The sequence below is a fragment of the Panthera onca genome, chromosome C2, assembly GCF_046562875.1.
Source record: "Panthera onca isolate mPanOnc1 chromosome C2, mPanOnc1 haplotype 2, whole genome shotgun sequence".
NCBI lineage: Eukaryota > Metazoa > Chordata > Mammalia > Carnivora > Felidae > Panthera > Panthera onca.
This window is the reverse complement of record NC_138347.1, coordinates 69,824,758-69,848,685: the sequence shown is the minus strand read 5'-3', so window position 1 is coordinate 69,848,685 and position 23,928 is coordinate 69,824,758. Positions and strand designations below refer to the sequence as shown.

At 43.5% G+C, this 23,928-nt stretch overlaps 1 protein-coding gene across 7 annotated transcripts in view; it reads right to left on the bottom strand.

The window, feature by feature from the left end:
• KALRN (kalirin RhoGEF kinase) overlaps positions 1–23,928 on the bottom strand; it is a 668,576-nt gene that overhangs the window by 283,550 nt on the left and 361,098 nt on the right. For all 7 annotated transcript variants that reach the window (XM_060639748.3, XM_060639750.3, XM_060639747.3 and 4 more), the window contains exons 14-15: positions 14,268–14,463; positions 4,837–5,003 (exon numbers count right to left, since the gene is read on the bottom strand). In XM_060639748.3, the coding sequence (XP_060495731.1) occupies positions 4,837–5,003; positions 14,268–14,463 (363 nt within the window). The remainder of the gene's footprint in view (positions 1–4,836; positions 5,004–14,267; positions 14,464–23,928) is intronic.

The following is a 23,928-nucleotide window of genomic DNA, read 5'->3' as shown; positions in this document are numbered from 1 at the left end:
GAGAGAGTCAGGTGGGTAAGAATGAGGGACCAGAGGCATATCACTGTTCAGGGACTCAGGAGCTGGCCAAGAATTCAGCTCAGTCAGAGCTGAGATGGCAAACTGAAAATGGGGATTTACTGCTTCCTCAGGCTAAGAAAGCTCAGGTAAACCCCAGTGAGAAGACTGGATTTGGTTAACTGGACGTGGATGCCCACAAATGATGATGCCATCTCAGTGGGGCAAGCTGTACCCTGTAACCACACAGGCTGGGAAGCTGTTTGTATACGGTTCTCTAGGTCACATTCACAATGAAGCTATGAAGATGCCCTCAAGGCCTCTGACTCTAAGACCAGCTGTTGCTGATGACTTATCACAAGGCACAGTCATTTCTGAAAGTCTGGCCGCAGGAAAAATTGCCCACCCCTCAGATGGTAACTCAGAGCCTGTCATATTTCCAGCATTTCTTAGTTCTAGAAATTCACAATTTAAGAGATTGTATGTGATCATCCTTCCTGGTTTTATAGACTGTGACCATGTCTTCTTAATTATCTCCATTTTGAAACAAATGGACAGTACTTGTCCCTTTGGTCTACCCCAACTCTTTTCTACCTTTATGTGTGGTGAACAGAATTGAACACAGTATTCTTGACAGGATCATATTTTCTCCTTTGTTTTCAATGTCCCTTTTGTTCATAAGCAAGTTTTGGGCAGTATTTGGTCCACAGGAGTAATGAAAGTCAATGCCTTTAGTAGACAAATAAGTATGATTTATTTCCCCATAGCTTAGAGCCCCAACATCTTACAAATCCATTTTGGCCTATTTTCTGCTAAATGCACTGTTCTGGGGTAATACATATGGAAATTCACTTAGTTTTATGCCCATTGAGTAAGTTTTTCAAATCTTCTTGGATTATCTAATAAATGTGAGGTCATCTTTATCAGAGTAGTAATTTTCCTGGAAAGCAATCAGAGAATGCTGTGGGATACAGAGTAATCTCAACCACTTTTCTAGAAGAAAGGGGGCATCTGAGTGGTCTAGGGCCCTGGACCATGGGCTATAATCAGGGGAGTGGTTTTCCTTAAGCAGTCAACATTTCTCCGGAGGTGTTTGGGCCATTTAACTAAGATACAGAGTCCTATGTAATCCCTCAGAAAGAACACAGGTTGCATTAAACAACTTCATTTGTTCTCAATACTTGAAAATAATTTTCAGTCTAACATCCATAGCATCATCTCTCCTCAAAGCTTACGTTTAATATAATTGTGGTGTAACTACACCATAGGTTATGATGGCCAAATCTAAACTTTTCATCTATGAGCTCTAACGACAGAGCTGTGTAACAGCACATTGTGGGTCTCTCCCTTTCCGTCCCCATTAATGGCATTTCAGTTAAGGTGTCCTTTTTCTTTTTTTCTTTCTTTCTTTCCTTTTTTTTTTCTTTTAGTATATTCAAAAGAGAAACTCTCAAGCTGGTGTCTAAATTTAGCTCCACTGATCAATACTGACATCTAAATTAACTCCCTCTTTCCAAGTGTCAACAGCTTTCAAATCAATATTTCCTGCTCCACCAACTTCCATCAAACACAAATGCCTTCTCTGAAACTGGATCAGACAACTCCCGAAAGAAAGAGCCCTACGCTGACAAGGAAAACAAGTCTGCCTAATGAGGCATGGTGGCTTAGCTAAGCAGCTATCCCTTGGCACCTCCCAGGACCTCTGTCCTTCCCGAAGGCCTTCGTGAGTTTCTTGCAGTCTGACTTAAGCAATCCAGTATGGTTTTGAACTACAATCCCATATGTGTCATCTTCCCCATGGTGGGGAGAAGCCATTTGTTGCTGCAGAAGAATTTTTTGTCTTCCAACTCACGAAATACTGAATGGGAATGTATCCAGATATTAGTCAAGCCTGGATTATTCATATATAGACATCCCACTTCCCCATTTGATAAAGTACCTATCATCATCCCAACTCCCCATTCTACACAGGATGTATACTTAGAGGATGAAAATTCATTTCCATTTCCATACCAGTCAAGAAAAACGTAATTAGGGTGTGAGCTCTATTATTAATGTTGGAGCAAACAATAAAATTAAAAACCAGGAACAAAACAAAAGTATGTATTTCATTTCACAGTCAAATAGGAATGATTTTCCTGTTACTCTGTTTGGATGATCTCTCCCGCCACCTTCGGCTGATGGGAACAACTATGCATGAACGACGGAGGACTCCCATGACCTGTTGGAGTGTGTTGTTGATGAGGCAGGCGCCTTGTGCCAGGCACAGGCCGTGCCTGCCTGTGCTCTAATATGTAGTGCTGTGAAGGCCAGGAAGACCCCCAGGCTGTGTTCTGCTGGAGGGCTGCTTCCTATTTCTCCCGGAGCCCGAGGGCAAGAGTGAGGCCCAGGAGAGGCAAACTGTGGGACTGTGGATAAAGGAAGCTGGGCTGAAGTTTCAGCTAAGCAGTCAACAGGCCCTGGCAGCACTAACCCAATGCCGCCTCAGTTTCCCCATCTGTGAAATAAACAGACACTCCTTTTTCTCCATGGGTCTCTTCTCTAAATGAGATTATAGGGGCACCTGGGTGGCTCAGTTGGTTAAGCATCCGACTTCGACTCAGGTCACGATCTCACGGCTTGTGAGTTCAAGCCCTGCGTTGGGCTCTGTGCTGATAGCTCGGAGCCTGGAGCCTGCTTTGGATTCTGTGTCTCCTCCTCTCTCTGCCCCTCCCGTGTTCATGCTCTGTCTCTCTCTGTCTCTCAATAATAAATAAACGTTTAAAAAATTTATTTTAAAAACTGAGATTATAAATGAGGAAGTATTTCTCATACGAAGAGTAAGTACTATCATTACTACCAAAAGCTTCAGAACTTGTATACTCATAACTGCTCTGGGTCTGCTAGGATTTCCACCACATTCCTGTGAATAACACATCTCTCCAGAGATTTAGGAGTGGTCCCAGTGTAATTACACAGAAAACAGCCTGGATGGCAGCCCTGTGATTCTGCCTTACTTGGCACTCAGTGATCTCATCTGCATGGAGGACAGATCTTTAGCACAGCGTATGCAGGCTCTAGCTGAGCACTGATTGGGAGAAGCAGAGCACAGAAGACAATTTTGTGCATTATAATAAATAACAATATAATAGCTAAGACCTAGGCATTAACAAGAAATACTCTGGATATAAAAGAACAGTAATGATTAAATTAAAAAGGTGTCTTTGTCCCCTATACTAAATTAATAGAGTTAAATACGACAGTGTAGCAGCCACAGTACATAAGAAAAAATGTTTGGCAGGAAGATGTTTCTCTGCTTAGGATACGTTGGGCGGGGCTCTGCCTACAGGGTGCAGGGGTCAGGATTACTTGAAAGAGTGTGGAGCACAGGGAACAACCACAAAAGTGCCATGGAGCCCACCCTGCCAGGAAGCCCTCCTGGAGCAGTGGAGGGTGGTAACATGCTCTTTCATCAGTGTGACCACTGTTTGGTGACCTCTCTAGGCTTCGGGGCCCTCATCTGTAAAATGGAAATGATATCTGCTTTGGAGAACGGTTGGAGGATTGATGGAGAGACAGATGTAAATGGTACACAGCACTCAACAAATTGAACTATTATATTTGTATTTCTTCAATCCCACTTTGTCTCAATAAAAAAAATCTCCATTCATTATGCTAATATTTAAAATTTAGTCTGTTCATAATATAAATATGTAATATTTTTGTTTAATTCTTTAAAATTTTGCTATTTTTTAATGTTTATTTTTTTATTTTGAGACAGAGAGAGACAGAGAGACAGAGCACAAGTGTGGGAAGGGCAGAGAAAGAGGGAGACAGAATCTGAAGCAGGCTGCAGGCTCTGAGCTGTCAGCACAGAGCCTGATGCAGGGGCTCGAACTCACAAACTGTGAGATCATGACCTGAGCTGAAGGTGGACACTTAACCGACTGAGCCACCCAGGTGCCCCAACATGTAATATTTTTAAAATGTGTCATTGGTTACTATGTTTTCCTAGGGGTTCCTAGAGGTCTGGGTGTGTCCTTTGGTAAAATGTTCAGTATAATGTCTCATACAGATAAAAAATCTTTTTTTTTTCTAAATTGACTTTAATATGGCAAAAAAGTTTCTTATAAGAACCACACACATGTTGAAAAGAACAATGGGTGGGGCGCCTGAGTGGCTCAGTCAGTTAAGCGGCCGACTTCGGCTCAGGTTATGATCTCGCGGTCCATGAGTTCGAGCCCCGAGTCGGGCTCTGTGCTGACAGCTCAGAGCCTGGAGCCAGCTTCAGATTCTGTGTCTCCCTCTCTCTGACCCTCCCCTGTTCATGCTCTGTCTCTCCCTGTCTCAAAAATAAGTAAACATTAAAAAAAAAATTAAAAAAAAAAAAGAAAAGAACAATGGGAACTGCTACCACTCAGTGACTCTCAACTCTGTGTCAGGTGTTGCAGTAAGCGCGCAGGTGCCCCAAGGTAACCAACCTGGCTCGAAAGCCTGACTATGTTTATTGATGAAGGATTTGTATTTCACATGAGCTGTGTGTCAGGCTTGAGGATAGAAAGGAAGAGAATAGGTTCAGTGACTGAGGTCGACTTGGGAAAGCTCCGGCAGTCTCAGGAGACTGTTGGCGAGAAAACTAACACATCTGTAGTTTGAGGCTTGCACCATCAGATCTAGTCGTTAGATCCAGTAGGTAGATAGCAGCGTCACTTTCAAAACTAAATGACCACTCCTTAACTCACCTGTTTTCTGCATTTGGGTTACACCAGTGGCTCTGCATGCCTCACCCCGTACCAGGAGCAGGGCCCGGCCAGGTGGGCAGCCCAGACCAAGGGAGGAAGGTGTTGGGGCCAGGCTCACCTGTTTGACCTCGGCCTGCAGGTGCCGCAGCTGGAGGCACTGCTCTAACCGCTTATGGGTCTGCTCTGCGTTGAGCTCCAGTTCGTGCTGCTTCTCATGGAGAAACTCCAGTAGCTCTTGTACCTGGGCTGCCAGATCGATGTCTTTCTCACAGATTAACTCGATTCCTGATTTGAAACACATGTAAAAACAAATAAAAATAGTACTATAAAGATGACATTTCCTTCAATAAGCAGAGGAGAGCTGAATGTGGAAACAGCCGCGAGCAGGACCCTCCCAGCCTTCACACATCCCTCTGTGAAACCAGACAGTGTCATATTGAACCTTTGTTTGGGATGTTCAAACCATGCAACCTCTTTTGGATTATCTGATCCTTTGTCTGGGAATTTCATCAGCTGCTTATTATCAGCCGGAGTTACAGAGAGGTGGTTCTCAGGGTGTCCATCCCCAGAGAAGAAAGCACTAGTAGGAACTGTTGGGGGTTTGCTAACACCTACAATATTCACAAGCAAGGCTCTCAATCATATTGGGAAATACAATACAAAACCAAAAAAAAAAAAAAAAAAAAAAACCAAAAACCAAAACCTCTCTCCATAACTTCTGCCAAAGGCAGAGTCTTTTAGCCGATCAGACGCAATTTATAATTAGATGGCAAGTTTGTTCTGACGAGAGTCTCTGGGCAGTGGCGATTTTATTAATCAACAGCTTAGGTCCCCTAAAAAGGCAACTCTTAGAAATGCACATGCTAGCTGTCATATACTGTTTCTCAAAACACAGGAAAATACACCTGATAAACATACCCCAGAAGTACCACATGGGTCCTGACTGCTTATCCATTTACAAAAACCATGTTAAAGTTGTGCCCACACAAGGAGAGTTTGCTCACCATCCTTCCGCTTATTCAAAGCACTGAGTAAGCCCAGGCAGCCACTGACAAGCATTCCCAACATTTATGGATATGTCACCCAGCATTAATAAGCGGCCAACCATCTGACCTGTGATGGGGCCTCCAGTCAATACTCACTACGCAGAAGCTGTGGCTCATTCCTTGTCCATCCACCTCTCCACCTTCCTTACTTTTTCCATATACCTCTCCACACAGGTGTGGACACACACACTCTTTCTCTCCACCAAGCCAGTGCTCCTATTTATACGTCAGCAGCAGACAGACTGGAGGAGCCTTCCTCAAACAGATCTGTGTTTCAGCATGGATCATTAAACTCTGACACAGAGTGAGGGGACTGCCTTAGTTATCACAGGCCTACTTGTCTGCCAGTGGCTTGAATTTGATTCCCTCACATGAAAAGTGTGCTAGCTCTGGAGCCAGTCCTGAGTCAGGATTGTGAACATGGGCAAATTATCTAAGCTGTCAGAAGCTTCACTCTTCTCATATGTAAAATAGGACTTTACATACGTACCTGTCTCATAAGCTACCTGCTCAGGGGCTCCTTGGGAGGATTAAGTGAGATAATGCACGTAGAGCATCCATCATGTAACATGATAAACACAGACCTCGCTCCTTAGTCCCATGGCTTTCCTGATTCCTGACTCTTAAACTCTCAACTCTCTGCCTTCTTATATTCATGCCCTCTTGGTTGCTATCTAACTCCAACTTGATGAAAATTATAACCTGTATTGTTTCTTGGTTCCAATTGTCCACCTAGTTCTAATTTTGAACCTTGCTCAGACCCACAGCTTTAGAAAAATCCTTTTATTTTTAATTAAAAACAATTTTTAAAATTTATTTCCTTCAAGAGAGAGCAAGTGGGGAGGGGCAGAGAGAGGGAGAGAGAGAATTCCAAGCAGGCTCCATACTGTCAGTGAGGAGCCCAATGTGGGGCTCGAACTCATGATCCCTGAGATGAAGACCTGAGCTGAAATCCAGAGTCGGATGCTCAACTGACTGAGCCACCCAGGTGCACCAGCTTTAGAAAATCCTAACTCAGGATTGCTTGCCTCCTTCTGATCCCTGACACCACTTGGCCCTGAAACTTCTCAGTTCCGTCCAGATCCTTTCCCCAGCTCCTCATCCTCGAGTCTATGACCCAGTGAAGCTCACAAATAGGGAGTCACCCATCAATGGGGTTGGGACTAAAATTCCCAGCAGATAAGTCACAAAAGGGTAATGTACTTCCATGGGGATCACAACCCAAGCAGCCTGCCAATCCCAATGTACAGTCACATGAAAACAAGTCCCCTTTGGGAGACATCCCCATCACTCTGACTCATATCTTCAGAAATTCATTACCATCATCACCAACACACCTGCCGGATATGGGGAGGAGGAGTATAAAGAGAGTGTACACGTGCTAAAGGAACTTCATTTCTAGAGGCAAAAAATAGGGTTTTATATAAGGACAATATGGAAGAGTGGGAAAAATTTCTTTTCTGGTGTTACATGGTAATAATTTCAGTATCTTTTCATGTTTATTTTTTTCTACCAGTTTCATAATTCCAAATCCCAGCTCCTGAAATATCTGTAGGAGACAGAAAAGAACGGCTTGTTCTTTTGGCAGTCAAGTCTCTGAAGTTACTATTTTCATTTACCAAGGGGACAAGGTAGAGCATCTCCTTGACTGAAAGGAAAAATAAGAATACAAAAATTCCTATCTCTGCAGTGCTCAGCATAGTGCAATGACCCTTGGCCTCCATATTTACTTTCTGGAAATGTAATTTAAGATCCATCTGCAGAAGCAGAAACTCTTCCCTGGTTCCAGCCACAATGCAGGTTTTTTCCAGCTTGTTTTCATTCCACATGCATCTGTGGTGTTTAGTATGCTAGGCTTGGACAAAGTGTCTTTCTCTGGGAAGCCCATGGCTCACCTCTGCCACATCGCATGTAAATGGGCCCTCTAAACTGGTAACTCATCAAAGGGGCCAGCACCTGCTTAGGATACCATCCAGAGCTGGCTCCCAGCCTGCCCCGAGACCCAAGCCCTTCACCTGCACCTACCTCCCTTGATATTATTTTATGAGAGATGAACACAGGAAATAAAACGGGTGAAGACCATGCTTACTGCACTTCTGTGCTCAATAACACATCGTGTTGTAGATGAAGTGAATGGGAGGTACATCAAGTGGCACCTAGAAGGATAGAAGCTCACCCCTCCCTCCCAGTGCCTCCAAATGCATCAGCATGAGTCCCAGTCAGAACTCATCAACTGGTAAATATCCATCAATCAACAGCAAATGGAGTTTGCTTGTGTTCACATTACTGTTCTCAATTTAGTCACAGTCCTGTTTTCCTAGGGGCTCTCCGAAATACAGCAAGACACATTTGTCCTTTCCATCAAGCAGTGAAACCTATCTGTAATGAAACAGTTTGTCAGTCTCTTTAGGGCAAGTTGTGTTGACGTGTCCCACAATATTTTCTGTTTTCTTTTCTTTTTAACATTTATTCATTTTTTGATAGAGACAGAGCACGAGTGGGGGAGGGGCAGAGAGAGAAGGAGACACAAAATCCGAAGCAAGCCCCAGGCTCTGAACTGACAGCACAGAGCCCAACGTGGGGCTCGAACTCACAGACCGTGAGATCACGACCTGAGCTGAAGTCAGACGCTTAACTAACTGGGCCACCCAGGCGCCCCGTGATGTGTCCCATGGTATTTTCTACCAATCCTTCCACCAGAACACTGTTGGGGGTGTTCCCTCATGAATTTGTCCATGTTCTTACAGGAATGCAGGCTCCCTGGTGCTATGGCCACATGTCTTATATATCTATGCATCTTTAGCACCTAGCACAGTGCTTGACTCATAACACCCAATAAATACCTCTTCAGTGAATGTATGGGCCTCTTCAGGAAAGGGCTCAGGTCATGTCCTACTGTGCATCTGCTAGCTCTGGGAAAGGACAAACTTAGGTTTGAATCTATGCTCTGCCCCCTATTAACAGTGAATTTCCAGGCTCGAAATCCTCTCTGACCTTGGGTAAAAACAATCCCAACAATGTCTTCTAGGGGTGTCATAGGACTAAGTAAGTTTAGGGATATACAGTGCCTGGCATTTAGTAGGCTCAAAATATCTGTGTTCCCACTTTTTCCTTTCCCTTGAGTTAATTACAATATACTCATTGTTGATTACCAATGGAACCATTGAATGGCTTGTAAAAATGTAAATAAAAAATCTTATCATGAGGTATTTATGGACTTGCTCAGTGCACATCATTAGAAACTGTGATGGTCTAAATGTTATTAGACCACTGCTCTCAATTTTGGCTCACTTTAGATCTGGAGAATTTTAAAAATTGCCATGCCCTGGCCACACCCAGGAGACTGTCTTGGTGGGGGACCCGGTCACCAGGAAGTCTTAATCTCCTGTGGTGATCCAAACACACAACTGAGATGGGAAACCACTGGATAAGAGGGTATAGTGGCCAGCAATCCAGGGACAGAGATATTCTTTATGCTACACTCAGTCAGCAGAATGATCCACACTGTGTTTGTTTAGAGCCTGAGGCCACAGCTAATAATCTCACTATACTTTCCTTTGTTGCCAGGTTGAGGGTACCACTTAAACTTCCTCCAGGAGAGAGGTGCTTGTGGTCTAGGGTAAGGTATAGGTATTCCTGGCTATGCTACTCAGAGATATGTCTTTCAACTCTTTGTGTGTTCTTTAAACATCAGCCTGCCTTCAATAGAGAATATACTTTCTCTTTTCTCCTCCCCTCCTCACTCCTCTTTCTGTGCAATTCCCTCAATGTAACACCCAGTTCAGCAATTACAAAATCTTTTAATCGGGTTTTTAGAACAGCATTCTCAACCCTGGCCATATATTAGAATCACCTGGGAAGTTAAAAAAAAAACAAAACTCTGGGCTCACTCCAGACCAATTAAGCAAGAATCCCTGAGGAATGGGGCCCAGACCTTGGTACTTTTAAGTTCTGAAGGTGATTCTAAATATGCAGCCAGGCTAAGAACCATTGTTTTACATCTAAGTTCTCTTCCCCTCCACTCAGCCCCCATCAGATCCACATTTCCATTAACCCCAGAGTAGCTCCTCTTTTGGAAAAAACACAAGGCTTTTCTTTCCTTTTATGATGCAAGTGAAATTATTTATGGCCCGTTATTTTTACACATCTCTTCCACTGCTCACTCCATTAACTAAGTTCACTTGATGTTCACTCCATTAACTAAGCAAATACTGTTATTGAGAACTTGCAGTGAGTACAAGACATAACCACTCTGCTAGATGCTGGGAATGGAAAGAGAAGGAAGAAAGAGTCCTGCCCTCAGGCTGTTGGAGAAGCTGCAGGAACACATAACTGCAACAGAACACAGTATGTGCTAGAACACAAGTGCAATACGTCATAGTTATCAAACTTTCTTGAACCCTTACCATGCTCACATATTATCACACTGCATCTTCACGATGACCCTACGTGGTGGGTATTCTCATGATTGCCATTTTCCAGGGAAGGTGAGGCTTGGAGAGATGGGGCAGCATGTTCAAGAACACCCAGGCAGGGAAGGGTACGGCTGGATGCCAACCCAGGCACTCTTCCTGTCCCACCTGTACTCTAAGCTCTATGCTCAAGGAGGAGAAGAGTGATCCCCACCAAACTTATTTTTATTGATATTCAAATTCCAGGGGTGGGTTCTTCCCAAGCACAGTAAATTTTAAGTATCATTGCCACAGATCCCCAAAAGTTTTCACTTTAAAAACCTCACATAAAGAAAGAGCTTGAGGGGTACTTGGGTGGTTCAGTCGGTTAAGTGTCCGACTTTGGCTCAGGTCATGAACTCATGGTTCGTGAGTTCAAGCCCCCCATCTGGCTCTGTGCTGAGGGTGCAGAGCCTGCTTCAGATTCTCTGTCTCCCTCTCTCTTTGCCCTCCCCCACTCATGCTTGTGCACTCTCTCCCTCTTAAAAATAAACATAAAAAAAAAAAGAGCTTGATGCTTTGATTAAACCACAAAAGCAACATATCCATTGGACATGCAGCTCTTCTTATTCTCTTCTTATAAGGTCACATGTAATAGCCACATGGTCAGATTTCATTGGAGAGAGATGTGGCACGGCCAACGGGGGTGCTTAGGCTGAATCATCATGGCAAGTAAGAGCTGGAGAGGACTTTAGGAATCCAGGCCCACCTCCCACACTAGACAGAAAAAGAAAGGTCTAAAGAGAAAGAACAGGAACTTCCAAAGGCTGTTTGCTGATAGTGGATTTGTACCTTGACTTCACCTAGCATGTTTTCTCTAACTTGACTCTTTCCAGCAAAACCTGGCACCTCCCAACTTGAGGCTGAAATAGATAATGCTAGAGTGAGGGAAGAACCATGAGCAAGTGAAGAAAGTGTTCAGGATTCGCCTTTTAGTCCTAAGGCTAATGCTGACTTAAGCAACAGCTTTTGCTTTGGTTACAGCTGTGGGCACACCAGAGGGATTTAATGGAACCTGCCTCAACGTTACAGATTTCACACCTGAAAATAAATATATGGAGATTCCCTACTTCCATTTATTCCTATAAAATCTAAGCATAAGCCCTTAACTAGTTTAGCATGGAGGGCTAAACACCAAATGCTTAATTTTTTAACTGTCCTTTTTCTACGACAACAGTTTATTTACCCTTTGCTTCAAATATAGTTTATTAAACACACATAAATGACTAAGACATTTATTGCCTCAGTCCTGTGTCTCTGAAGTCATGCATTCTTCAACCACCTGGGGAGCAAGACCCACCCTGAGTTCACCCCAACCTTCACCCCACCCCCCAGCCCTGGTGCAACTCTGATCTCCCTTCTTCCACGCCGGAGAGGAGGTAGATGCATTCTCTGCAGGACCAGGCATTCAGCAGCAGACAGGAAGTGAGCTTGCATGAAACCCTTGGATTCACTCCCTTTGAAGCCTCATGGACTATGCCAGACTGATTAGCTAGCTGTGGTAGGAATGAGGGAACAGCCAGTCCCAGCAGAGAGGGCTGAAGAGGCCAATCAAGCCTCTTTTGACAAAGCTCATTTCTGGATCAGGATACTGTGGGTGTGGGCAGCGCATCTGCCTGGGGTGTTTTCACCTACTTAGCCCTCAAGGTTAAGGAAGCCACCAAGCACAGCTGACCCCCAGTCACAAGCAGCTTCAGGGACTGGTAGCTCCTGGTAGTCTTTCTGTTACCATGGATACCTGGCTCTTGGGACAGAGATGGGCTTGCCCAGGTCATGTCAGGCCCCTGCTATAAAGTGCTGCGGTTTGTAGGCAGACAAGCTTTCCTCCTGCCAGATGCATCAATACCGAGGGACGAAGGGTGAGCATCCCTGCCAGGCTTCTCTATCCCAGCTTCTCTCCTATGTACTAGGTGTACATTCTCTCCTGGTTCCCAGCCTGAGCTGGATAGCCAGCTATTGTGAGCACCCTGAGGGCAGGCTCTAAGGTGAAACCCTGAGTCCAGATAAGGCTCTCAATCACAGAGAAAGGATCATTGTTCCCCCCCCCCCTCCTTCCCTAATAAGACCTTAAAGATGTACAAGCCATTACCAACCATGCATCTCAAATTTTAATGTGCATATGACAGACTTGGAGATTTTGTTAACGTACAGATTGAGATTTGTAAGTCGGTGATAAGGGCTGGGATTCTATGTTTCTAATCAGCTCTCAAGTGATGCTGGTGCTGCTGGTCCAGGGCCCACACTCTGAGTAGATCCTAGATCAGTGGTGCATTCAAACCACCTAGAGGGCTTGTTGAAACACAGATTGTCGGGCCCCACCCCAAGATCTGATGTGGCAGGTTGTATAGGCCCTCAAACTTGCATTTTTTACAAGTTCTCTGGGGATGCTGATGCTGCCAATATGGGGACCACACCTGAAAGTTCCTGTCCCAGGGCACGCCAGACATCAGCTCTTGTGATTTAATCATCACGATAAAAGCAGTGGTTCCCAGCTCTGGCTGCACGGTGGAGTCACCTGAGGAGATTTTGCTGACGCTCAAGACCCATTCAGAGGTAGTTAAATCAGAATATTTGCACTTGGGGCCTGGCACTGCCATTTTTAAACGAGTGACCAGAAAGACTGCAATGTGAATGGCCCTTCTTGGGGCTATGCGCGGCACAGTCTACACCCTGGAAACAAGCCTGGGCAGCCGCAGCTGTTCACAACACAAATGAAAATTCACGGCAAGATTATGCTGAGCAAAGTGAACAGAATTTACCAGATTGTCTCTCCTCTGGTTAGAAGTGAAGTTTCTTTGAATGTTGTTATTTATTCCTTCAGGTCATTCAAACAAACACAGTAGCCTACAGTCAAGTTTGTTTGCAGACTAACGTCTGCCTGACACTCTCATGATTCTAAACATCCTTCACGGTCAACAGGGACATGGACCAACTGTGTTTTAAAGAGCTGATGGTCTGAGCCCCTGTCCGCTTCTTCCTGGAGGGTGAGAAACCTGAGCCAATAAGGACCCAGTGGTGAAAGCAATGAGTGGGTCTAGGTGGAGAGACTGTGTTCCAGCACTCTACTGTTCATGTGCCCCCATGAGTGACTTCTTGCCTTCTGGACTAGCTGGACCATGGGACAGCTATGGCTGTCTCCAGTTCTAACACCAAAGGCCATTTTGGAGAGCGGCAGGTGTAACAGGAAGGGTTCATGTATTTGTTGGGTAAATAGTGAATAAATCTTGAACACGAAAAGAAGTGAAATCTGGGTAACTCAGCCTTGTTTTTTTGAGAAGTTATAAAATTATATGACCTTGCCATAAATTTTTATCATCACTTCTTACACTGATGCACAGACCAGTGATAAAGAAAACAGGTCTGTGAGAGGCCTGAACCAGAGACCTGGAGCCAGCGCTGGGGTTGGAGGATAGAGCAGAAGACGGAGGTTGGGGAGTAGAAGTGCCATGTCTACACATTTGAATACAATTCGCATGGCTGGCTGGCTGCTTTTGGAGCCCCTTTGGTTTGTCCCTGCAGGCCACCATTTGTTTTTTAATCAGCGCTAATTTCCATGATTTGTGTTCCCCATTCTCTGCACAGTACCAGGAGACTGTGGCCCAATCCGTATCTTCCTTTTTTAATGTTTATTTTTGAGAGAGAGACAGAGACAGAGAGACAGAGACAGAGTGCGAGTGGGGAAGGGGCAGAGAGACAGGGGGACTGAGGATCTGAAGCAGGCTCTGCACTGACAGCAGTGAGTCCGACTGGGGCTCGAACTCACGAACCATGAGATCATGACCTGAGCCGAAGTCAGACGCTCAACCGACTGAGCCACCCAGGCGCCCCAAACCTATCCTCATCTTTACTGGTACCTAACGGGGCAATCTCAGACATGTTATTTCAGCTCTCATGCTTTAATTTTCTTTTCTTTAAAATGGCAAAAATCTCTGTTCCTGTGTCGGAGGGTATAGAATGAATGCGCAGAGTACGAGTGCTGGTTGGTGTCAAGCTGGCATTCTTGTTTTCATCACCTCCCTGCCAGAAGAAGGAGGATGGGAGAGGTCACTTGCCTGAGGCCTGCACCTCCATGATGTACTGGTGCAGATCCTGACCCTGCTGGATGACCTCGAAGGTCATGTTGTTCATGGCCAGCTTCCGCTCTGTGTGGCGTTGCAGCCGCTGCTCCGCGAGCGTCAGATCCTCTGTATTGAAGTCATTCATCTGCCGGAGCAAGTCTTCATTCCAGGCGTCTAGCTCTGCTGTCACCTGTTAGGGAACGACCGTCAGTATAGGCTCTCAGGTCCGTGAGAGCCTGCTGAGCTGAAGCTCACCCATTCCAAGCCCATGCATGGACCCATCCCTGCTTTGCATCTGTCTGACTCCTAAACTCATTTAAGCACCAGCGCCACACCCCCACATATGCACACCTGTAATTGTGTTTCATGCCTCCGTGTGTTTCGATGTCGATAGCAGCACAGGAACAACAGCAAATGTTGGATGGTAAGTTACCGTTTAAAAAATTTTTGCCTACCCCATTCTATTCCACCCCCACAATGACCCAGATGGGCACACGGGGTGGAGATCTCCAGGTCCATCATACTGAAAAGGAAGCTGGTGTTCACTCAGACAGATGGAATCTGCCCAGAGTTCACCCTGCTAGTGAGGAACATACCTATGGATATAACTCAATTCTTTTTCTTTGTCCAACATACCACGGTGTTACTCAAAAAATCTCATCACTGGAGAGAACCTCAGAAATTAAATATCTAAGTCTCACTGTTTCTGAGAAACAGAAACTGAGGGCTGGAGAAACCCGTGAATGGCCCCAGGTTACACAATCAGAGCTGGTGTACATCAAACCCAGGGGCCCCATGTGGTTCTCTTGTTCTGTTGTGCAGGACTCTCTGCCTGCAAAGGCTAATCCCTGGAGATGGTGACTAAAGGTGGAAACAAGAGCAGACTTCTAGAAATCCAAGCAGATATATGCTATAAAAAGGCATGATTCTAATGAAGACTGAAGCATGTAATGAATGAAAACCCTGCCCTAAGACAAACTTGCCAACTGGTTACTGCTCTATACCTTCACCCATGTGACTTCCCCTGGCTCACCCTCGAACACATGACTGCACAGAGAGACTGAATCCTACACTTCCTCTACACTAGCTGCCGTCATTCACAGACGGGAACTTGGCAGTACTGAACAAAAGCAATTCCACCTGATCGGTGAATCAAAGAACTCTTCTGACATGGTTTTCAGGGTCGCTGTCTCATGCTCATACCCCCAGGTGGCCCTGTGAAGGAAATGGCACAGGGACCATCACCTTCTTTTCTGAGAAGAGGGAATGAAAGCCTCACCCCACATCAGACAGTGGCAGTATGGCCCAGGCAGCCTAGGCACGAATCCTAGACACTCCCCCCTGCTGTCCCCTTCAGTGATTTCCATTATTATGCATCTCTCCCCCCCCCACCTGCCCCCACAACCACTGACCTGTGGCTGACAACTACTACTGTTCCAGGAACATCCGGGGACAGAGGGAGGGAGAAGACCAGCTTAAGGCAGCTGGGAGATGGCACACTTCTATCCTGTGCTGGGGCCATGCAGACTGGAATGGGATAGACAAGTGGTCTGGCACAAGGGGCTGACATCTGTGGCACACAGGACTCCATTTTTTGTCTAACATTAAGACCTTTCTTCATGGAAAGGGTAGTTGCTGTCTTGGAAGCAAAGATGGGGGAATTGTAAAAATACCACCTTTCCTGTCCTAGGTTCCCACCTCATTGCCCCACATCTTTTTAGGTCAGCTAAGGGATCCATTGAGCTCAGCAGGAAAACCTAGTATCTACTTATCTTGGGGAGTTCTTGGGGATCTGGGAACCAGCAGGTTGACAGACAAAACAGGATTTTGTTGTATTCCATCTTTTAAAAGTACTTCTCTAACTAGAGTAAGGAATTAAAATGAGAATAAGAGAGATAATTGATTTATAATTTATAGGATGAATAGGCCTGTATATAGACTAGGCCCATATATGTTTTTCCTTCATGTATTTAAGAAAGTTTAAGTATAATTTACATAACAATAAAATGCACATATTTAACTAAGCATTCAGTTCTATGAGTTTTGACAATTTTTTACACCCATGTGGCCGTTACCAAAAAACAAAATATGGACCTTTCCATCACCCTAGGGAGGGTGCTTGTGCCCTTTTCCAGTCAATTCCTGCCAACTTCCACTCCTTGACATACCTCAGGTACCATATTCTGATTTTTATCACAATGGATGTAGTTTTGCCTATTCTTGGATTTCATACTAATGAAATAGTACAGTATGCATTCTTTCAGGTCTGGCTTCTTGTATTCAACATGTTATATTTATTTATTTTTAATGTTTATTTATTTGAGAGAGTGATAGAGAGCAAGCAGGGGAGGGGAAGAGAGAGGGAGACAAAATCCCAAGCACGCTCCATGCCTCCAGTGCAGAATCCGATGTGGAGCTTGAACTCACGAACCATGAAATCATGACCTGAGCTGAAACCAAGAGTTGGACGCTTAACCAACTGAGCCACCCAGGTACCCCAACATGCTATATTTAATATTCATCCATATTGTCATGTGTTTGAGTAGTTCATTCTTTGCTACTGCTAAATAGTATTCCATTATATAGATGTATCACAATTTATTTATCCATTCTCTGGCTGATGAACGTTTGGGTTATTTCTCGGTTGTTTCCAGTGTTTGCCTATTATAAGTATAGCTGATGTGAAAGTTCTTATACAAGTCCTTCTGTGGACATATGTTTTCATTTCTCTTGAGAGTTGCCTGGGAGTGAAGTCATAGGGTCACAAGGTAGGTGCATGTTAAACATTCCCAACAGCAATTTTACATTCCAGTAGGAATGTGTGAAAGTTCCAGTTGCTCTATATCGTCACCATCATTTTGTATCATCAGTCTATTTAAATTTAGTCATCCTGGGGGGCATGAAGTGATACCTCATTATGGTTTTAGGATACTAATGACGGTGAGCACATTTTTCATATGCTTATTGGCCATTCTTATCCACTTTTGCAAAGTGTCTTTTCACATCTTTTGGCCAGTTCTCAAAAACTAGGTTAATTATCTTTTGCTCATAGATTTGTAAGAGTTCTTTTTTAAAAAATTTATTTAAATTTTAGTTAGTAAGCATACAGCATAAGATTGGTTTCAGGAGTAGATTTCAGTGATTCATCACTTACATACAACACCCAGTGCTCACCATAACACGTGCCCATAAGAGTTCTTAATATATCCTGGATAAGTCCTTTATCAGATATTATACTGACAACAGCCAAATAAATTTTTTTAGCCTATTTCCTGACCTATAAACTAAAGAAAATTAGAATAAAACAAAGACAACAAGCATGAAAGAAGAGCCTGTTTTTTCTTTCAACTTTAAGTTCTGTTTTGTTTCCATGAAACTGAGTTTATGCAGGGTCTGTTTGCTTCAGGAAGACTCCACAGGGGTCCAAAGGCAGGAGTATGTGGAGAACAACGTGTTGAGGCTCCTGGTAAGGAGCAGGACACAGCTGAAGTTCTTTAGTTGGGAGAGTGAGCCTCAGAAATCTGGGATCTTGGGAATCTGAATCTAAAACAAATGTGATACATGTCCAGCATTCTGAAGCTGGTATTTCTATATTCTTTCCCTCTCCCTTTCCCTATCGTCCTCTACCCTAACCACCTTGACATCATTAGGTTGAGGGCCCAAAGGATGAGAATTCCAAGAGGCTACTCAACACATCAGCCTGACTTCTAAGGCCTTCTGGGGTCTGCTCGCTTTTCTCTCTTGTTTGGCTCTTCTAATTACCCCCAAGCAGTGATGCCCAGATCCTTGAAAAAGTCTGATTTGTGTATTCCTAGTAATTGCTGGAGTTCATTTTCTTTCCTGCACATTTTATGTTTTGTCAAAAGATGTTCTTCCATTGCGTTCTTCCTTCTTACCCTCTTTCTGAGGTGTAAGACTTGTACACAGCAGGGGAACCTTTTTTTTTTTTTTTTAAGAAAAAGCTGTTTTCAAACCTAAAGCTTACCTACTGTTAATGAACAAACCTAGCTTTCCAGTCTTATCTCATGCTCTTCTGTTACATAAACCAGTCAGCTGGTTACTCGCTGACCCTGAGAGTTGGCTCCTGCCCTCTCCAGCTTCCTTCCCTGGTCCCATTGCCCTGAAATGCCCTTGTTTCTTCTCCTAGTCTGCTCAAGTCCTTACCACTCTTCAAAGTAAACCCTCTGACGTGAAGATCTTCATGACCACCCCCAGACCCAGATGTTTTTCTCTGGCTTATTTTGTAATACCAAACATGGACTTGTTTGCTGATACAGAGACCATGAAAAGAAAATCCCGCACTAGGGAATTAATTTGGCCATTTAACTCCATTTGGAAAAGAAACCTGAAAGAATTTGTTTAGGGCAAAAAGTAGGGCCTGAACCAAATGAATGAAAGATAGAACACAAGTTGCCCACAGGGCATTCAGCTTTCAATCACCCTATTTTGCTTTCTCCTTCCACTCAATTAGGTCCATCTCAGCTCTGGCCCACTCAGTTCCCCTCTTGGCTCCAGTGGCTCCTATCTCCCTCTCTCTCCTGAATTAATTGGAGTGTTAGGATACAATGACCTCTTTGAGAGATACATTGGCAATATTTCTAATCTAACAATTGTCTACTAGAGCCATAGCCATAAGGGAAATCAGAGAAGGAGCAAAACAGAAAGAAAGGATAAGAGGCAGTGGGAAGTGGGAAGGCTCACTTCCAAATGAAGCCCATGACTTTCCTGCCAGATGGGATTCACTGAATCCAGCATTCTGCTGACACAGACTACCCAAGGGACTTGGTTTAGTAGGTGCCTTGGGCTTTGTTCTCAGGGTGCCCACTGCACTGGGTCCTCCTATTTTCTGGGTCTTCCCCAGTATTTACGTATAGAGCACACTTCAGCCCCTCCCCTCCCAATGTTTTATCCTGTACTTACCCAAGTCAAAATTCACCTGCCGCTTCTCTTCCCTCTTCCTCTGGTCTATTCCCATCTACTTATCTCTTTACTATCACCTGCAAATTTGGAAATCTCACTGTGAGGTCCTTTTCTCCAAATCATTTGAAGATGCTGGTAATCCTGATGAAGATGATGGCCATGGGTTGAAGAAGGTATCTACCTTGTATAGGCATACCTTGTTTTATTGCACTTTTCAGATACTATGCTTTTTACAAATTGAAGGTTTGTGGCAACCCCATGTTGAGCAAATCTATTGGCACCATTTTGCCTACAGCATTTGTTCATTCCATGTCTGTGTCACATTCGGGTAATTCTCACAATATTACAAACTTTTTCATTATTATTATATTTGTTATGGTGATCTGTGATCAGTGATCTTTGATGTTACTACTGTAATTACCTTGGAACACCATAAACCACACCCAGGTAAGATGGTGAACTTAATACTATGTGCGTTCTGACTGCTCCACCAACCAGCCATTCCCCCATCTCTCTCCTTCTCCTTGGGCCTCTCTTTTTCCTGAGACACAACAACATTGAAATCAGGCCACTTAATAACCCTGAAATGGCCTTTAAGTGTTCCAGTAACAGGAAGAGTCTGTATGTCTCTCACTTCAAATAAAAAAATAGAAGTGATTAAGCTCTATGAGGAAGGCAGGCATGTTGAAAGCCGAGACAGGCTGAAAGCTAGGCCTCTTCTCTCAGTTACACAAGTTGTGAATGCAAAGGAAGAGTTCTTGAAGGAAATTAAAAGTGCTACTCTAGTGAACACTCAGATGATAAGAAAGCAAATAGTCTTATTGCTGATATGGAGGAAGTGTTAGTTGTCTGGATAGAAGAATAAACCAGCCACAACATTCCCTTAAGCCAAAGCCTAATCTAAAACAAGTCCTAACTCTCTTCAATTCTGTGAAGGCGGAGGAGGTGAGGAAGCTGCAGGTGAAAAGTTGGACGCTAGCAGAGGTTGATTCATGAGGCTTAAGGAGAGAAGCCATCTCCATAACATAAAAGTGCAAGGCAACGCAGCAGGTGCTGATGTAGAAGCTACAGCAAGTTATCCAGAAGATCTAGTTCAGGTAATTAAGGAAGGTGGCGTGGCTACACGAAGCAACGGATTTTCAATACAGACAACACAGCCTTCTATTGGAAGAAGATCCCATCTAGGACTTTCATAGCTAGAGAGAAGTCAATGCCTGGCTTCAAAGCTTCAAAGGACAGGCTCTCTTGTTAGGAGCTGATGAAGCTGGTGACCTGAAGTTGAATGGTGACTGAAGTGCTCATTTGCCATTCTGAAAATCTTAGGGCCCTTAGGAATTGTGCCAAACCTATTCTGCCTGTGCTTCATAAATGGAACAACAAAGCCTGGATGACAGCACATCTGTTTACAACATGGTTTATGAAATATTCTAAGCCCCCTGTTGAGACGTACCACTCAGAAAAAAATATTCTTTTCAAAATATCACTCCTCACTGACAATGCACCTGGTCACCCTAGAGCTCTGATGGAGACATATGATGAGATTAATGTTGTTTTCATGCCTGCTAAAACAACATCCATTCTGCAACCCATGGATCAAGGAGTATTTTCAACTTTCAAGTCTTATTATTTAACAAGTACATTTTGTAAGGCTATAGCTGCCACAGATAGTGATTCCTCTGATGGATCTGAACAAAGTACATTAAAAACCTTCTGGAAAGGATTCACCATTCTAGGTGGCATTAAGAACATTCATAATTCACAGGGAGAGATAAAAATATCAACATTAACAGGAGTCTAGAGGAAGCTGACTCTAGCCCTCACAGATGACTCTGAGGGCTCAAGACTCCAGTGGAGGAAGTAACTGCAGATGTGGGGGAAACAGCAAGAGAATTAGAATCAGAAGTGGAGCCTTAAGATGGGACTGAATTGCTGCAGTCTCACGGTAAAACCTGAGTGGATGAGGAGTTGCTTCTAAGGGATGAGCAAAGAAAGTGGTTTCTTGATATGAAAACTACTTCTAGTGAAGACGCTGTGAACATTGTCAAAATGACAACAAAGGATTCAGAATATTACTTCAACTTAGCTGATAAAGCAGCAGCAGGGTTTGGGAGGCTTGACTCAATCCTCTTCTTGAAGGAAGCTCTACTGTGGGTAAAATGCTATCAAACAGCATTGCAGGCCACAGAGAAACTGTTCAAGTACACATTGTGTACATTAAGGTCCAATCCTGTTCCAACTAACAGTGGGAAGCAAGGATCCAGAGCACTTCATTAAGGTGAGATGCTCTGAAACACAAGGGCTGTCAACTGCAAAATGAGCATCTTTCTGTTTTATGATGCCATTATTTTTATTAAGATGAGAAGAGTGAAAGCTAAATAGTTTCCACTGACCTACAAGTGCCAGATTATAGGGAAAGACATACTGCAGCTAAAGAGACAGTCCTATTGCATGGGAAGAGCTATTTTTATCTCTAACAGGTTTTGTATATTGATATAGGTTACCACTGTGAAACCAAAATTCACCAAATTACTAGAGTCATTTATTCTTCTTGTCTAGTCTAGTATTCTCTTTTCTGAGAGTTCTTTTTGTTTGTAAAATCAATTTATAAAATGTTGAGATTAGTGAATTCTAATATACTAATATACTAATATTATTTTAAAGGTTTATTAGAGCATTTTCTTCTGTTTTATTAGGAAATACATATATATATGACTTGTCTAATGAGTTAAAATATTTATTTATATAGCTAAATAAAGACCTCTAGGGATATAGCAAGAACTTTTGGGAAAAGCAGAAGGGTTTGGCAATAAATAAATAAATCCACTGAACCATTTTTAATTTTTGGCAAAATAGTGTCAGTTTATATTGAAACATGCTATAATTGTTGAGTTACAATATTCAGTTACCTGATTTCTATTCCAGTAGATAATCTGGATAACTGGATAATTTTTATGAACAATTTCATGTTCTTTTCTTCATTAACATCATGGTAAAACAGAGATCTTTGATATAATCGTGACTGATCTTGAGGGGGTCTTGACTGGATCTTGAGTGGGTATTTTGTCCCTATCTTTGCCTCTTAAGGAGTTTGAGACCTGTGGGAATCTATTCTGTTTTTGAAAGATATCTCCTTTGTTGAAGAGCTCCTACAACGTATATTGTCCTCTCATTCATACTTCTCAATGCTTGAATGTCAGAGTGATTTTCTTCCTGTGTAAGTGAAATACTTAGTCCTGGAGCTTACATCTGCTTCCTTATACTGAATCCCCAGTATGCTCACCAGAAATAAGCATATAGAATTTGTACTTTGATATTACACACTGAGTTTAGGCTCACAGTGCCAGACATATCCCATTACAGAGTGATCTGAAAAATTTCCTTCAGGGATCTTTGATAATTTACCAAAAACAAGTGACTTGCCAGAATACAAAAGCTGTATGAATAATCATTTTTTTATTTTGTTTGTTTTTTAGGAAGGAAGATGGTAGGAGTAGCACCCCCAACCCCCTACCCTAATGATCCCGAAATCAATTTAACAAAAGTCTAGAAGAGACTATCAAATTAATATTTTGTGTAGACTTTGGTTTACTTTATATAATTTATTCTGCATTTCCTTCTCAAAGGAACTGGTGCATATTTAGAGAATGCTACTATGATCCCTGGGAGCAATCCACAAAGACAGTTCTCAAACAGAGCTTTTCTTTCTTGTTATAGTTACAATGTTGGCGGATTTGAGGCATGTTCCAAACATGGAGCACCACATGGCTTTGCAGAGTCTGACGCTGTATCTGTAGAAGAAGAGGTTATGAAAGTGGACCAGATGATGTGGTCCTCAGATGATCCCAGGCAATAGAATGACTGTGCAGCCTGATGGCCCTGCATCACCAAAGGAAAACTTCCAGTAAAGCACCACAGGGCCCTGCCTGACCTGGCCAATATTTCAAATAGCTACAATGTTGAGGCAATAATAAATTTACCTTGATAGGCTGAAGAACTGGGCCAAGAAGAAAAAAGTACAATTTGAGAGGGGAAATGTATAAAAGCTTCTATTTAAGTTTGTTTTTTGAAAGTCAAATGCATTGGAAGCACTTTGAAAAAAACACCCAGGGGCTTTTAAGGGAGCACAAGCCTGGCCAAAGCAGGGGTCTATGTCACTGAAAAGGCTCCTCACTCCTGGCCTGCTCTAGGAGAGCGCCAGGGTCCTGGACACACTGCACCCAGGAGTGTGTAGGAAGGGATGGCCCTTGCCTTCAGCAGAGGGCACCCAGGTCTCCATGGTGTCTTGAGACCATGTCATATCCAGAAGGACATGAATAAGGTGGGTATATGTGCCACAGAGAAGGGCTGATGATGAAGAGAAATAGTTACCAAATTTTTAAAGTCAAGGGGACTGTAGAAATAACTATATAATCTCAACATTTCTCAGATAAAGGAAAAGAAGGCTATGATGACCATTTTCAAATATCTTTAAGGCCGTCAAATAAAAGAGGGAACAGATTTATTGTTTTGCCGGAGAACATAATTAGGACTAAAGGGCAGGAGGGTGGAGATTCTGGTTCAACACATTGATGAAATCCTGAGCTCCCTCGTCTGCCCTCTTCTCCCTTCCCCCCAAACCCCACATCTAGGCTTTGGGGCTTCTCTACCCCAGTAGAGAAGTGGTGGCATCCCCTGGAGATGTCAAAACCTGGCCACCAAATTTTACCTGTCTTCTAGATGTAATCTCACCAAGAAA